We start from the raw sequence: 15,610 nt of genomic DNA, 5'->3' as shown, positions 1-15,610 counted from the left end.
CGTAACAAAAGAAAAATGATTACATATTAATATTGTTTTTTCTTTCATGTATTAAGTATTATTTTTTAATTTTAATATTTGTTTGAATAAATAGCAGAAATTTTTATTATAATACAGAATGATTCATTAAAGCTCATGAATTGATTAAAAAACAACAGTAAAAGAAACATTATAACATATAATTGCTGTTATTGATTGAACGTCTTATATATTAAACCAATTTTGATGCCGACTATTAATGGCGTGTATGCAATTGAAATTTTATATTTAAACGAAATAAAAATAGTTATATTCATTTTTACCATGATTTAATATGAAAGAAATTTTATAGAACAATATTATCTTAGATATTCCATTAATATTTATATGTTTTAATAAAAAAAAAATATTAAATTTCTGATTTTTTCACATAGTCTAATGCGCGCATGCGTAAATATATATGTATATCAATTTCCGGTGTATATTCCAAGTATATTTCCTTTTCTTTCTAAACGTCCAACATGGTAGGTAAATCTTTAATTGAAAATATTCGTAATTTATCTATAATTTTAATGATAATCTTATAATAATATTACATATAGATCTAAATTTTATTACATATATTATACTTGTAAAGCAATAATATAAATATTTTATGATATTTATAGATAGAAACAGAAGTTATAATAATAATAACATAACCTCTAAAATGATATTATGTTAAAATATCTATTTTAAAAATTAAAAAAAAAAATAAATTAATATTAATAAGGATTAAAGGAAATAAAAAAGAAATATAAATCATAAAAAATTGTGTAATATAAAAGAATTTAGGATTTATTATTTTAATTCTTTTTTAAGAAAATAAAATTGTTATATTGTGAATATTCTTTATATTTTTAGGTAAATGTGCCGAAACAGAGGCGCACTTTCTGTAAAAAGTGTAAAGTACATAAACCACATAAAGTAACACAGTATAAAAAAAGTAAGGAACGTCATGCATCCCAAGGTAGAAGACGTTATGACCGTAAACAACAAGGTTTTGGTGGACAAACTAAACCCATTTTTAGGAAAAAAGTATATTTTTGAATATATAGTGACATTAATATTATTAATATAATTATGATTTTATAATTTTTGATAATTTCATATTATTTATTTAGGCAAAAACTACAAAAAAGATTGTATTAAGAATGGAATGTACAGAATGCAAATATAGAAAACAAATTCCTCTTAAAAGATGTAAACATTTTGAATTAGGAGGTGATAAAAAACGAAAGGTAAATATATATTATATATAATTTTCATCTGCAGTATTTTATATAATTTGTTAATTTATTAATTTATAATAATAATAATAATGTTTCATTGCAGGGACAAATGATTCAGTTTTAAGATGAAGTTATATATATAAACTTGCTAAATGTATTTAATAAAATATGAAATAAATCTTCTGAATATTTGTATTTATATTATTTTATTAATTGTGTTTTATAACGTAAAAATGTGTCACATGGTTTTTTTTTTAATATAATCAATTAGTATATTAAATTTAATATAACTAAATATTTAATCTTCTTTATCCTTATCATTTTCTGTAGATATCTGCTTAGAGATTACTTGTTGGGATTCATTGCTGATATAAAAAATAACACTAATGTTAATGAATTAGCATAAAAGATAATATGTAATATGAATCAACAAACAAAGTTAGAAATATTTGATTACAAAATTAATCAATTATTATTTAATATTATATTTATTTATTGTATTAAATATATATTTTTATATTAAAATATAGTATTTTACAAATGATTATAAGTGATTAATTTTTATATTCTGTTATAGTTAAGCTTAAATATTTTTTCAATTATGAAAATTTTAGAACATTTAATAAAACTTACTCTAAGATAGATGAATTTAATCCTTCTTGTTCCATTTTTAATTTGACAGCTTCTTTTGGTACACCAAAATGTATCATTTTCAAATATTTTTCATAACGTGAATCTTTGTTTATTAATTGTTTTTCAGTTTGTGTATCTTTAGGAACATCTTGTTTAATATTATCAGGTTCATTTATTTTAGATACATTTTCTTCTTTACTATCATTATTTTCTGTACTTTTTGTATTTTGATTTTGTTCCAAGCCAGGGATTGATGATAACTATGAAAACATAATTAAATTATTAAATATTATCAATATTTTTTTTAATTAATTCATTTATATAATTATCTATATAATTACATAAATAAAATATCACATACCCAAGATTCTAAAATTTCTAATGAAGCCTCTATTCTTTGTAATTTATATTCAAATTGTAATAGTCTTTCTTCACATGATAATGTAAATTTATTAAGAAATGTTACAGTATGCACAATAAAATGATTAATAAAAGAAATCGTTCTTTTCTGATTAATTGGTGGAACCTAGTAATAAAAAAGTATAAAAAAAATTGTCTATTATTATATATAAGTAATAGAAAAAAAAAAAACAATGAAAACACCAATGTTTACACCTTTGTACAATCGATAGTTGGCTCGATTATTGGAATTTTGTAATCATTCATGGTATGTTTCAAATGTTATTTCTTGTTTGTTGTCCAACTGTCAAACGTCAAACTTTTAACGCATTGCTTCCATGGATCATGTAGGACTTACGAAAGTATGCATTCACTAAAAACAGAAATCCTTCAGCTGTAGCACATACACATCTTCTCTACGGATAACGTACAAACGGCGGGATATTTAAAGGTGTATTACGTTACAAACTATTTGAAAATTCCTAAGTTATAAATATCAAGTAAAAATAATTTAAATAGATCATGATCAAAATTCAGTCATAATTTTAATATGTGTTAGTACATTCCATTTTATAACTATATATACAAACAGTTGATATACAATTATAGTTGAATTGTGATTGATAAACCTATAATAGATATAATAGATATAATTTTAATTGCAATATATAGGTTAATGATATAAACGGAATCACGTAAAAAAAAAGATTTTTTTATTAATGATTATTTTTAAAACTGCATGTATTTTAAATTATATTGTTCAATCAAGTTTTAATAGATATTACTATTTGCTGTAAGTCGATAAAGCAGAATATGCGCTGATAGTGTGAACAAGAAACTTTTTGTAGTTGTACAGGTTGGATTTGGAGATCGGATGTAACGCGGTATAAAACGCGAGTGATTTGTTGTCAATAGAAATTAACTGTGTGTATGGATATTACCGGGAAAATAAATATTTTTTGAAGAATGGAGTCTCCGCCTGACCTGGAAACAGTTTACCAGGCTGTATATTCTTTATATAATAATTCAAATCCTTCGGGGCCAGGAAAAATATCTCAATGGTTGGATGAATTACAAAAATCAGTAAGTTATTTGTTAACGGTTTTTTATAATTATTGTATATTTTTATACTTTTATATGCATTGTATTTTACAATTTTTTCTACCATTGATGATATAATTTTTAATAATTTTATGATATAAATGTATAAAATTCTAAATTAAAAAATATAGATATATCAAATAATCTCTAACCTTATGTATAACAGATTTTAATTTTATATTATATTATTTTTATATTATTGTAATTTAAAAAAAATATAAAAATAATAATATTTTTTTATATTTATATAATTTTTTAGGTATTTGCATGGAAAATAGCAGATGAAATGTTGCAACAAAAACGGGATTTTCAGTCTTGTTATTTTGCTGCACAAACAATGCGTACCAAAATACAATTATGTTTCCAAGAATTACCTCCAGAAGCTCATACTTCTTTGAGAGATTCTTTAATGAATCACATATCACAAATTAATGAACATACCAATTCTGCTATTGTTACACAGGTTTATATATAATTTTTTTTTATATTACTTATATTTTTGTATATATGATTATAATAATAAAAACTATTATTATAGTTATGTTTAGCATTAGCAGATATATAATTTTTTTTTATATTACTTATATTTTCGTATATATGATTATAATAATAAAAACTATTATTATAGTTATGTTTAGCATTAGCAGATCTTGCATTACAAATGTGTACATGGGAAAAACCAGTTGTGGATTTAATTAATAGATTTGGCGGATCAACTGCCAGTTTATGGCCATTACTTGAAGTAATGACAGTATTACCAGAAGAAGTAAATTCAAGATCTCTTAGGTATTTAAATACATATACTTACAGATATTTGTAAAGAATTTTTTTTTTAATTTTATATAATTTTATAGATTAGGAGCTAATCGCAGACAACATATATTGCTTGAACTTAATGCAAGTGCAGATACAGTGACAGAATTTTTGGTATGTTTTGAAAAATTGAAAAAGATTGAAAGTATACTTTTATATTAATATTTTATATTCATATTTTTATCATATTTTTAGAAAATGTGTCTAAAAAATGGCGGAGAGAATGTACAAATCCGTGTTACAATTCTTAGATGTTTTACAAGTTGGATTGCAGTACATGCTATACCTCTTGTACCTACAAGTGATGTTATTGTATATACTCTTCAGGTATATATTTTTTCACCAATATTAATATTTCATAATTTTAGATAAATATCTGATAACTTTAAATAAACTTTAAATACAGTATTATATATCATTATTTAGATACTTGGAAACCATATGACTGGATCTCAATTACACGAAGCAGCTGCAGATTGTATATGTGTAATTCTGCAAATTTTGGAAGAAGACAGTAATAGTAATCAGGATAATAATAGCGAATCTAATATACAATTACAACAGTTACAATTATTTCTTTTTACTAGTGTAATGACCTTAGAACAACCATATCATTTATCTGTTGCACATGAAGATATGGACAAGTAAACTTTATTTCTTCTATGTAATTAAAGAAATAATACAACTTTTAATTATTTAAAATATTTACTTAATCATTATATAAATTGTTTAGGTCGATAAACTATTGTCGAATTTTTACGGAATTAGCTGAAACCTTCTTAGAAACCATAGTAAATGGTTGTGCAGGAGGAAAACAGCATTATGCTATTAAAATTCTTGATCTTGTCTTAGTATGTGTTGGACATCATGATTATGAAGTAGCACAAATAACTTTCAATTTATGGTATCGTTTATCTGAAATTCTCTATCAAAAAAATAGCGATGATCTTAATGCAGTATTTCGACCTCATATTGAAAGATTAATTGGAGCATTATGTAGGCATTGTCAAATGGAACCAGATCATGTTAGTATTTTAATATTTAAATGAAATGATTTAAATATTTTTTTCTAAAGATATTCTATACATAATTTCTTTTAACAGTTAGGTCTAGTAGAAGAGGGAGCTGGTGGAGAAGAATTTGCAGATTTTAGAAATCGTGTTTCAGATTTAATAAAGGATGTTGTATTTGTAGTTGGAAGTAGTCATTGTTTTCGACAAATGTTTTCATCTTTGACAGGTGGTCCAGGACCACAAGGTCAGCCTAATCATGTACCTACATGGGATTCAACTGAAGCTGCTCTGTTTGTAATGCAAGCAGTGGCAAAAAATATTTTACCGTAATTTTCTAATATAATAAAGATTTTTATATTTAATTATAATAATATTTTTATTATGATTCAACAAATAATATTTGTATACAGAAAAGAAAATGATGTAGTACCGAAAGTAGTAGAGGCCATTTTAAATTTACCAGAAAATACTCATATAGCTGTTCGTCATACAAGTATTCTATTATTAGGAGAACTTTGTGAGTGGATAGACAATCATCGTCAATCTCTAGGTAATGTTTAAAAATAATTATGCTTTAATATATCTATTTATTATAAATAATTTAAAATTAATATTGTAGAACCTGTTTTGAATTTTCTTTTGACCTGCTTAAATCAAAAAGGTTTAGGAAGTGCAGCTTGTGGTGCATTATTAAGTATATGTACTGCTTGTCCATCACATATGGCTTCACATTTTCCAGGATTATTACAAATAGCACGTTCTCTTGATAATTTTGCTATCAGTAATGATGCTGCTATTGGTTTGCTTAAAGGTAAGATAATAATATAAACGTTGATAAATAAAAATTTTAACGCAATATCTATTATTTTGAAACAGGAGTAGCAATAATTATGTCAAGCTTACCACGTGAAAAACTTACACAAGCTATGAAAGAATTATGTTGGTTTCAAGCGAGACCATTGTGTGAGATTATGGAACGTAGAATCCCCATTGAAGTAGGAACAAAGACTGATCCTGTGATATGGTTAGACAGATTAGCTGCTATATTTAGACATACTGACCCTCCAATTGAAGATAGTTTTGAACCTCATCCTTGTCAAAGTGCTGTTACTGAAGTATGTCTTATGGTTTAATAATAATAATTTAATTTGAATGTTATAATAATTCATGACACATACACTTTTTTATACTGATATTATTGTTTATATATATATATATTGTTTATATAGATGTGGCCCATATTATCAAATGTATGCACAACATATCAACATGATGCAAAATTAATGGAAAGATGTTGTCGTTGTCTAAGATTTGCTGTTCGTTGTGTAAGAAAACATTCCGCCCATCTTCTTGAACCGCTTGTAAAACAGGTATCTATTGTATATAAATTTTAGATTATAGAATTATATTATTATTTCATAAATTTTCAGATTGTGCAATTATATGCAGCTCATCAACATAGTTGTTTTTTATATCTTGGTTCAATATTAGTTGATGAATATGCTACAGATTCGGAATGTGTTTCTGGTTTATTAAAAATGTTAGAGGCATTTATTGGACCTACTTTTAATATTCTTCAACAACAAGATGGATTAAAAAACCATCCTGATACCGTAGATGATCTTTTCAGATTATGTGCCAGGTATATATTTTTATTAAAAAAATAATCTTGTTCTTTAAATGTTACAATTATATTTTTAATAAATAGGTTTCTTCAAAGAGCTCCAATACCTTTTCTGTGCTCTGTTGTCATAGAAAGCATAATTGACTGTGCCTTAATGGCCTGTAGCTTAGACCATAGGGATGCAAATGTATCAGTAATGAAATTTTTTTATGATTTGTTACACTGTGGTCGAAATTATGAGGTATTTAAAAGAAAATTTGATTTTTTATACTTTAATATTAATAAATTTGTATTATTGTTTTTATTTTCAAGAATCGAACGGATTATACAATACGACGGGAATTAGTACAACGTGTATTAAAAGAAAAAGGCCAGACATTAGTCATAAGGTTACTTCATGCATCTGTATTCTCATTATCATCCTACATGTTATCTGATGTGGCAGATGTTTTTGTTGAACTTTCATTAACTAATAGACAAGTAAGATATAATAATTTTTTATTAATTAAAATTTATTAATTATGTTATTTTATAATTAAAATATCATTAATTATTTATTTTATTAAATAAAATATTATTTAGCTATTATCCAAATGGTTAGAAGAAGCCATTAAAACCATGCCATCACAAAATGCAGGTGGTTCTCCTACAGCACAACCGGAACAATTGTTTGAGTTTCACAATACGGTTACAAGGTACATTAAATATGTAATGTTTTATATTGTTTTATATTTGAACAATTGATATATGAAATTTTTACATAAATTTATTAAATTTTAGGGCAGAAACAGCAAAATCTATAAATCATGCTTTACGCAATTTTGCGCGTTTGTATCGTTGATGCATTTTAAAATTTTAAGATCAAAAATATCAAAATTATAAACAACAAAGATCTTCTAGGATCCTTCATATAATTATTATATTTGAAGGTATTAAAGAAAAAAGATTACTGTGAAATGGTAAGTCTATGCTGTATAAATATATTAGCAAAAGTTTTAAATATTTTGTATTTGTTTACTATCTACACATTCCTTTACAAAGTATGTAAAACGGATAACATAAGCCGATCATCTTATAGAGATCTAAGATATAATTTTACATACAAACTTTGTGTTCTATAAATTTTTTTTAAAATAACTAATACACATTTTTGCCATATGAAAAACTAAATATAGAACTTTATATACTGCTTTTCAATTATTTATGTTATTATTAGTATAGTTAGATTGTATTTGTTCCATGTAATTTTTGAATATATGATAACTATGAAGAAGAATATCCGGATTACCTATTAGGTATGTATCTAGTCAACTATTTCAAATAACATTATACATACTTTGTAGATGAAATGTAGATAGTAAACATTAAAAAATCAGAGTGATTATATATTTTTGTGCTTTCCATCTTATTTACACGGACAATTTTACAATGGAATATTATTAAATTATATAACAAAGTATGGAATATGTGGTATTCGATTTATCATTAAAATGCTAGATTGTACAATATTATCTTAAAGTTATGTTTTTAATGCTTTAACAAATTTATTGATATCACTTTCAATAACAATTTCTTTTGTTATTTTATATGGTTATAATAATATGGAGAGCAAACAACAGACTTTGCAAACAGATTTTTGATAAACATTTCTAAATGAAATGTAAAAAAATTATTTGTGCATACATATTACATAAAATGAAAAATATGTATGAATTTTACGTGATAAAATAGGATTTATTGACATTTCTGTATCTTTTTCACATGTTTCGCAAAATATATAATTTTATATACATATAAAACATATTTAATGAGGCGTGTTATATGACAGTTTGGAGACAAATGTGTCCAGCATTCTCATTGTATGAACAGACATTTGAAAGTAAAGTGTTCAATAGTTTTAAACATGTCAATATTTTCATCAATTTGTCTCTCAAAATACAAATCTAATCGTATATTCTGAACCAAAGTAAAGATGCAAAAATACAAATTTATACATACAATGAAAATACAAAAAAAAAGTTGTATGCTCATTTTACACAATAATTAACTTGTACAAATATATTACACAATTGATTTCTTATAAATTGTTAATGTACAGATGAAGTATTAATGAATATAAACATTCATATTAATAAGAAAAATAATTATAATGTAAGATAAAAATAATTAAACTATAAGAATATTTTAATGATTAGCATTATTTTTAGCATTTACATTATCATTTCATTTTATAACAAATATTTCTTATATATTAAACAAAATATTTTTTTTAATATATATCTATATTTATTTATTTATTTTTTTAATATATAAATATATGATCGTAATTAAAACGACAAGGTTTTGCAATGATTGCAATTATAATAAATTAAATAATAATAATAAAATATATTAGTATATAGATATATTTACGAAAATTTAAAAACTCTTTAAATAAATTTAGAAACTTTTTAACTAATATCAAATGAAATTTAATAAAGGATATAATATGAAGAATATAATATTATTTTGGGCAAAAGTTATTAATATCATTTAAACGATTGTTGCAATTTTTGGTAAATAATGCCACAGTATTAATTTTATATATATTATTCAGACAATCGAAAAACATTACAATAATCAATTAATATTAAAGAATCAAGAAATTTGATTTTTTTAATATCTTGTTCAGTTAATAAATTATTTAATAATTTTCATGCTCTTAGAAATTTATTTGAATGCATATCTTATATGAGAAACAGGAATTCGATAATTCTAACGATACTTATGATTCAGATTCGGATGCCACGTCTTCTCAAAGCATTGCTAGCAATCTCAGGATCTGAGTCACTAAGCAGTTGTGTTATGAGTCACAACAGTCGAACCTTATTAAAGACTAAAGGAATGCTGTTGCAATATACCCGAATAAGCCAGCCAGCTGATAATTTTTTTTTTCATTTGTATTAAAATTTTAATTTTTATTTCCGATTAATTTTAATTTTTTAAGACAAAAATAATTTTAAAAATGACTAGAAACTATATATAATAATGATCATATCATCGCGTACATTTCATAAGTTTAAAAAAATAGTTTTTAATAAAATATTTCTTTCCGTAAATTATCTTTCGATAAACTGATACTATTATACATATCAAACATTCAATGATTACTATATTCTTAGCTTTATTACAATACAGAAATATCATTTACACCGCATTTCATTATAAATTATAATGAACAACAAATATCAGCATCCATATGTATCATCTATCAATAGAAGGGCTTTAAATTGCCTAACTATTGACTGATAAATATCTCTATATGTATATTGAAGCGTATTGTTAACCAATATCGTATTCCATGTTATCGCGCTATCATTCATGACTTTCTTCAATATGTATACATTGTGATTTTATCCAATGTTGATTTGCAAAACAATTCCTCTCATCAGCTAGAAGAAGAAAAGAAAAGAGAATAAAAAGCCTATATAGAAAAAATATAGATCATTAAATTAATCCAACACTTGGTAATTGTATATATATTCCTAACAAAATTTCGATATTTTTCTATATATTGTTTTTCCATCTTTTTTTTATCTGTAGAATAGATTCGTGAAAATCTTAATTTTTTTTAAAATTCGAACATTAATACAAATTTCATTTTATCGATTCATCTTTCTACTTTGCTTGTTAAAATATTTTATCTCTTTTGTATTAATTGCAATAAATTTTATCTTACATTAAAATTTCTGTGTGCTATTTAATTGTTCTTTAAAATTCCTTCAGTTCTTAAATAATAATAATAAAATTGCAATTAAATTATTTTGAAAGTAAGAATTTAAACAACTCATTTATGATATTTATTTCTAATTATTTTTAATTATATAACATATATATAAATATATAAATCTTTAATTTAAAAAAAATATTAAATTAGATATATAGATAAAAAAAAAACTAATTTATATTTCATTTAATGCCTATAGTGATCTAATAAAATCGCATAACAATTATTTGAATTATATTGCATAATATTACAAATAATCAGATTCTATTTTATCCATAACACCAAAAGATGATGTTAACCAATATGTCTCTTACTAGCCTATAGTGCTAACATTTGCTCGTATAGGATGCAGCACGTAACTATCGCTGAATCCACCCTCTCTCATCGACGGCAACGGGCAGCGGCGCGTTGCTGGGCAACCAGACAGTCAGACTGCTGTCTGCCGATCTGCCAGGGGCGCGGAAGGCCACGACGAGACGAGAAGAGTAGACACAAGCACACAGTAGAGGAAAATCGAACAGAGATAGGACGATAGAAATGAAAGGGTGGGGGACAACGGGTGTAAAACAGGTGTAGAGGGAGTAAGGTCGTCGCTGGAGGGGTAACGCGACCATTTGACCGTAGAACGAGAAGAACGAAAGCTCTACCACAGAAAAAAAAAAGGAGAAAAGGGGATGAAAAGAGAAAAGGGTAAATGTGTATACAGAGAGAAAAGTTGTGTTTGTGTTTGTACGAATGATGGTCTTCGATGTAGTGGTGGTATTCGATGTCGCGATAGTGGGGGATCAGTGGTATGAAGGTGCATCAGAAGGATCAGGGTAAAGCTGGTGGGAAACAGTGCGGCGTCAGGGGCGACTGGGCTAGACGAGTCGAGGTCAGTTATCCGCCACGCCCGACGCCGACGCCGTCGTTCCGGCACACCGCATTGCATTTTCGGCGCCACTGCTGCCGCTGCGTATCACTGCATTGCCAATGGTCTCTTTTTTCTTTCTTTCTTGCTTTCTTCCTTGCTCTTGCTCTTTTCTCTTTATCTTTCGTCTTGTCTTAACTTTTTATCTTTTGTCTCTTATCTTTCTTTCTCTATTTTTCTTTCTTCGTTGTTTTAAGAATGCTGTTGCGAGAACTCTTTTTATCTTCTTACTTTCTTTGCAGTGTTTTGCTATAATATAGTAGGTTTTTGCCTACTTGTCCATTGTTGATATCGAAACTATGTATATCATTTGCACAATTTAATAATCATTTTGAAATAACATTAGCCGAACTAAAATTTGTGAATTTTTAGAATGGAAATATACGTTCTATGAAATTTTATCATTCAAATTATATATCATAATAATCTTTAAATTATGAATATTGATATGAATATAAATCATGATAAACAAGAAGAGAAGAATGAACATCAAGGCAGCCATTTTATATTGTTCGCGCGCATGCGAATATTTTTCAGAAATATTACATGAAATAATTACAGATACAATATTTTTCATATAGAATAATTAAGCTTTTTATGCATGTAAAATATAATTTAAAAGCATGCACAACTTTTTCATTCAGTATCAAATGCGATATCACAATAAGTAATGTATAAAGTTGTTGGAGTATTCGTGAAACGGTTAAGCTGTCTCGCAGTTGTCTGGCCGTCTAGTCCGACTTTGTCAGGGTCGTTCCAAAGAATGAATATCGTGACGATTATTTCACGTTTGTTCTTTCACTCGAGTAGAGAGTTTGAAAGAAGTGGTGTTAATTGAATAAGAACATCCCTTTCTATCATCTCAAAGATATATAGGAATAGGAATAGTACATTCCAATATTTCTTTTTAAACAAGAAAAAAATGAAAGTCATTAATTTATCTCTCCGGATATACATAAAAAAAAAAAAAAGAATTAAAATTAAAAAAAAAATTAATTTTTTTATATATAACTTAAATTGCGTGATGCATACTTGCCGTATATGTATATTTCTTTTTTGTTTTTTTTTATTACATTAATAAATTATATACATTAATAAATTTTGGAGAGATTATGAAAAAGATTTATATTCTCTCAATAATTAAAAAACATTAATGTTGAATTAATATGAAAATATGAACGGATGATTCGTAAAAAGGTTATGCATGAGAATGATGTCCTTAGGCAAAGAATAATAAAAAATCGAATTAAATATTACAACGAAAATGTATTCTCAGAATTTAGTGTTGCTTTCATATTTTTTCTTTTTTTCATTTATTTGAAATTAATTTTTTAATATTTTTATAAAAAGAAATGATCGATTTATTATTTCAATAATATATTTTAATTTTTCTCATTTTTGTAAAATATAATTATAGACATGCAAAGTTTTTAGAGAATAATTGTTAATTAAAATTAACATGTTTTCTCGATCTGATTGCTATTTTTTTCTATTAATTTTTTCCTATAATTAAGATGTTATAGTAAAAATACAAGGATAAGAAATTCTTGATTTAAGAAAAATATATTTCGCATATTTTCGCATGTATTTTTAATATGATCAACTAATTGCATTTAACAATATATTTATGAGATGTGCAGGAGTTGCATAGAAATGAAATTGCACATACATGGAGAAAAAAAAAAAAGAAAAAAGTAGAATATACAAATGCAATAATGTTTCATTGTAACAGAGAAGAATAGTTCAAAGGCAAAATGGAACAATGATCGTGTTCAAATATACTAATTAATCGAATAGAATAAATAAATGCAAGTACTCGACTTTGAATTATCTACTTAAGAAATATATATCAATATCTGTTTCCGAGATATTTCTGAATTTCTTTTGGTTCATCATATAAAATAACTAATTACCCTTTAATTATGCGAGTAATTCATCATTGTATCATTGTCATGTTATTTTATTTAAATCGCTATAAATCGAATTATGAATTTCATTATAAAAATGATATGAATGAAATCTTATATATGAATATGAATATGAATATAAATATAAATGAGAGTGCGAATAACGTAGGATTTTGTAGGAGCAGGGTGCGTTGATCGATGAACACGGCCCTGCAGACAGTCAGTATCCCTTTCCCCTACCAACGTCGGACTAACCACCAAACCTTCACCACATCTCCCATCTGCCTTGGTACGTTATTGGCACTGGCTAATGGCCGATGCGAATTTGCCGTGGTTCGACAGAGAGGGACACTAGCAGGAATCGCGATAAAGCATGTAGAATAAAGAATACGAAGAAGGAAAAACAGGAAAGAGTAGAGGAGTGTTTTGTATTTTCGTTGCATATTGTTTCGAAATAGAACAAAAGATGTAGAAAAAATAATTACGAATAAAAAAAAATGCAATTAAACTTCGTTTTGAGATTACAAAATTTTTAATTTATTTTTATGCTTTTTTATAATATTTAACAAGTAAAATCTAAAAATATAAGTTTTAATGTTAGAAAATACAATGTAAAAATACAATATATTTCCTAACATATATATAAATACATTAATAAAAATTATAAATATTTAAATATAACTTTATTATTAATCTAATCTCCAATTTTGATGGTTTAATGGCACATAGATTTAGAATGATATAGATTTGAGTAAAAATTCGTTTCTTTAATTTTTTTGTATATATCTGATAATAAAGACACTTATTATAGTAGAAAATGGCAGAAAAATATTTGAAAAAACATATAGAAGCAAGATAAATGAAATGAATAATAAATATATAAATAATATATATATATATTATATGATTGCTTTCCATATTATGCTGCCGCAATCTATTCCATCTAGTAATAGCTAGTTTCCAGGGCAAATAATTGCCTAATGTACAAATTTCAGCTTTGATTGCCATTAACTAATCAACGAGATTGGACCAAGTTCCTTTTGAACCTATTTACTGGAAAATCGACCTAGAAGCGCGATCAAAGAGCACGGTTTCGTCTGCGTTTATATTCCGCACGAAAGAAGTAGATGTGACCTACGTTTGATCAGCCATCAATATATAATTTCCATTCGATTTGTCATTGTTTTGGCTATCTATAGGGTAACGACCATCGAGAAAAAAAGATATTGAATTTTACGTTATTATTTCAAGTGGACCATATCCAAATGTCTTCGTCTGTGTTCGAGATAGTTGATTTCATTGGCGCAATAGACACGTGAATCATCGGCGAATAAAACATTATTATTATACTAAATCGAGTTAGTATAATAACGAACGAAGTTTTACAAGGTTTCACGTTATTATTTTAAGACGTTAAGATGTAGAATTAATAAGTGTTTCTATGTAATAATTTCATCATTTTAAGATTTTAAAAAATTGCATTCATTGTAGAAATATATTTATGCATAAATATATATCACGTTTCTTTATATAATCTATAATTTGGAAACAAAATATCTCTAGATACAACCAGTGTGTGCATAGATTATTCTAGAATGATTAATACATTCTTGTTGTTTAACGAATACTTTTCTCAAGAAACGAAGACCATGATAGTACACGTAATGCCGAGTTTAGCGACGGTATTGCTTGCTCGAAAATCGTCCATAGAGGACATTCGATATCTCTTTCACGACAGCTTTATTCCTGTCGGATTCTATAAGCATGTATTATCTATTTTTCAGGAATGGACGCATGTACCAACACGTTTGCATAATCTTCCTTTAAGAAGTCCAATCATTTCTCGGAATAGAGAACTTGTTTCATGCTCACATTGCAACTTTTATTTCGCGACAATAACTATTCGTATTTCCATCTGGATGTCTGACACGTAACGAATGTAGAATGTTATCAAGCTTGAAAGGAGTCGTATGAATATCTGACTTCTGCAGAGTATTCACACGATACATACACGTTAGTATAGCATAGCGGATCATGGAGTAATTACTAAATGAGATCTCGTTCAGGGGATAAGCTTCTCCGAAAGACGGTACAGGTGTTAAAGAGAAGTGAAGCTTGAAAGTTTTATACTTTGAATGTGGTGGTTGATTCTCGATGGCGATAGTGTATACACGGTGTCAAAAGCTGGATAACG

At 26.1% G+C, this 15,610-nt stretch overlaps 3 protein-coding genes and 2 long non-coding RNA genes across 10 annotated transcripts; 3 read left to right on the top strand and 2 right to left on the bottom strand.

Moving 5' to 3' along the window:
• The first annotated feature begins 3 nt into the window (after positions 1-3).
• RpL36A (ribosomal protein L36A) lies at positions 4-1,449 on the top strand. Its single transcript, XM_086903551.1, has 4 exons — positions 4-503; positions 883-1,056; positions 1,143-1,259; positions 1,354-1,449. Exons 1-4 carry the CDS (start codon positions 501-503, stop codon positions 1,372-1,374), a joined length of 315 nt encoding a protein of 104 aa, XP_086759677.1. The 5' UTR covers positions 4-500; the 3' UTR covers positions 1,375-1,449.
• Positions 1,440-3,357, bottom strand: CCDC53 (Coiled-coil domain containing 53). 4 transcript variants are annotated; one of them, XM_086903546.1, is made up of 5 exons: positions 3,224-3,357; positions 2,499-2,655; positions 2,245-2,409; positions 1,884-2,143; positions 1,440-1,615 (listed from the first exon to the last, which is right to left on the bottom strand). In XM_086903546.1, the coding sequence occupies exons 2-5, from the start codon at positions 2,547-2,549 to the stop codon at positions 1,549-1,551; spliced, it is 543 nt and encodes a 180-aa protein (XP_086759672.1). In that variant the 5' UTR covers positions 2,550-2,655; positions 3,224-3,357; the 3' UTR covers positions 1,440-1,548. The 4 variants fall into 4 exon arrangements, with proteins under 4 accessions (XP_086759672.1, XP_031773001.2, XP_086759673.1 ...); XM_031917141.2 differs by lacking the exon at positions 3,224-3,357 and adding an exon at positions 3,068-3,212; XM_086903547.1 differs by lacking the exon at positions 3,224-3,357 and adding an exon at positions 2,743-2,911.
• Tnpo-SR (transportin 3) lies at positions 3,226-10,558 on the top strand. Of its 2 annotated transcripts, XR_015290792.1 has the most exons (18): positions 3,226-3,365; positions 3,643-3,846; positions 4,012-4,169; positions 4,238-4,310; positions 4,392-4,523; positions 4,623-4,840; positions 4,930-5,221; positions 5,300-5,535; positions 5,620-5,759; positions 5,829-6,020; positions 6,086-6,324; positions 6,439-6,579; positions 6,640-6,851; positions 6,918-7,074; positions 7,146-7,313; positions 7,416-7,528; positions 7,614-7,792; positions 9,609-10,558. XR_015290792.1 is itself a non-coding variant. In XM_003694583.4 (17 exons), the coding sequence occupies exons 1-17, from the start codon at positions 3,249-3,251 to the stop codon at positions 7,672-7,674; spliced, it is 2,853 nt and encodes a 950-aa protein (XP_003694631.1). In that variant the 5' UTR covers positions 3,226-3,248; the 3' UTR covers positions 7,675-9,021. The 2 variants fall into 2 exon arrangements, 1 of the variants encoding a protein (XP_003694631.1); XM_003694583.4 differs by lacking the exon at positions 9,609-10,558 and having other exon boundaries at positions 7,614-9,021.
• On the bottom strand, positions 9,977-11,100 carry LOC147658237 (uncharacterized). Its single transcript, XR_015290796.1, has 2 exons — positions 10,931-11,100; positions 9,977-10,264 (listed from the first exon to the last, which is right to left on the bottom strand). It is a non-coding gene; the product is annotated as an uncharacterized LOC147658237 (long non-coding RNA).
• A 168-nt stretch (positions 11,101-11,268) lies between these two features.
• Positions 11,269-13,924, top strand: LOC147658236 (uncharacterized). Of its 2 annotated transcripts, none has more exons than XR_015290793.1 (2): positions 11,269-11,574; positions 13,596-13,924. It is a non-coding gene; the product is annotated as an uncharacterized LOC147658236 (long non-coding RNA). The 2 variants fall into 2 exon arrangements; XR_015290794.1 differs by having other exon boundaries at positions 13,586-13,702.
• Positions 13,925-15,610: the final 1,686 nt, after the last annotated feature.

The sequence above is a fragment of the Apis florea genome, unplaced genomic scaffold, assembly GCF_048593485.1.
Source record: "Apis florea isolate Af1SG1 unplaced genomic scaffold, ASM4859348v1 contig_2293_pilon, whole genome shotgun sequence".
In the NCBI taxonomy this organism is placed as follows: domain Eukaryota; kingdom Metazoa; phylum Arthropoda; class Insecta; order Hymenoptera; family Apidae; genus Apis; species Apis florea.
Note: the sequence above shows the minus strand (reverse complement) of the source record. Positions and strands in the feature narration are given on the sequence as shown.

Bases quoted from the DNA above. Each gene is read 5' to 3' on its own strand.
- CCDC53 (XM_086903546.1), bottom strand. From the start codon at position 2,549: ATGAATGATTACAAAATTCCAATAATCGAGCCAACTATCGATTGTACA. The intron at 2,410-2,498 runs GTGTAAACATTG...TTTTATTACTAG, and splicing joins CAACTATCGATTGTACAAAG to GTTCCACCAATTAATCAGAA. The intron at 2,144-2,244 runs GTATGTGATATT...ATGTTTTCATAG, and splicing joins TAGAAATTTTAGAATCTTGG to TTATCATCAATCCCTGGCTT.
- Tnpo-SR (XM_003694583.4), top strand. From the start codon at position 3,249: ATGGAGTCTCCGCCTGACCTGGAAACAGTTTACCAGGCTGTATATTCT. The intron at 3,847-4,011 runs GTTTATATATAA...CTATTATTATAG, and splicing joins ATTCTGCTATTGTTACACAG to TTATGTTTAGCATTAGCAGA. The intron at 7,075-7,145 runs GTATTTAAAAGA...TTTATTTTCAAG, and splicing joins ACTGTGGTCGAAATTATGAG to AATCGAACGGATTATACAAT.
- RpL36A (XM_086903551.1), top strand. The intron at 1,057-1,142 runs GTATATTTTTGA...TTATTTATTTAG, and splicing joins AACCCATTTTTAGGAAAAAA to GCAAAAACTACAAAAAAGAT. The intron at 1,260-1,353 runs GTAAATATATAT...GTTTCATTGCAG, and splicing joins GAGGTGATAAAAAACGAAAG to GGACAAATGATTCAGTTTTA.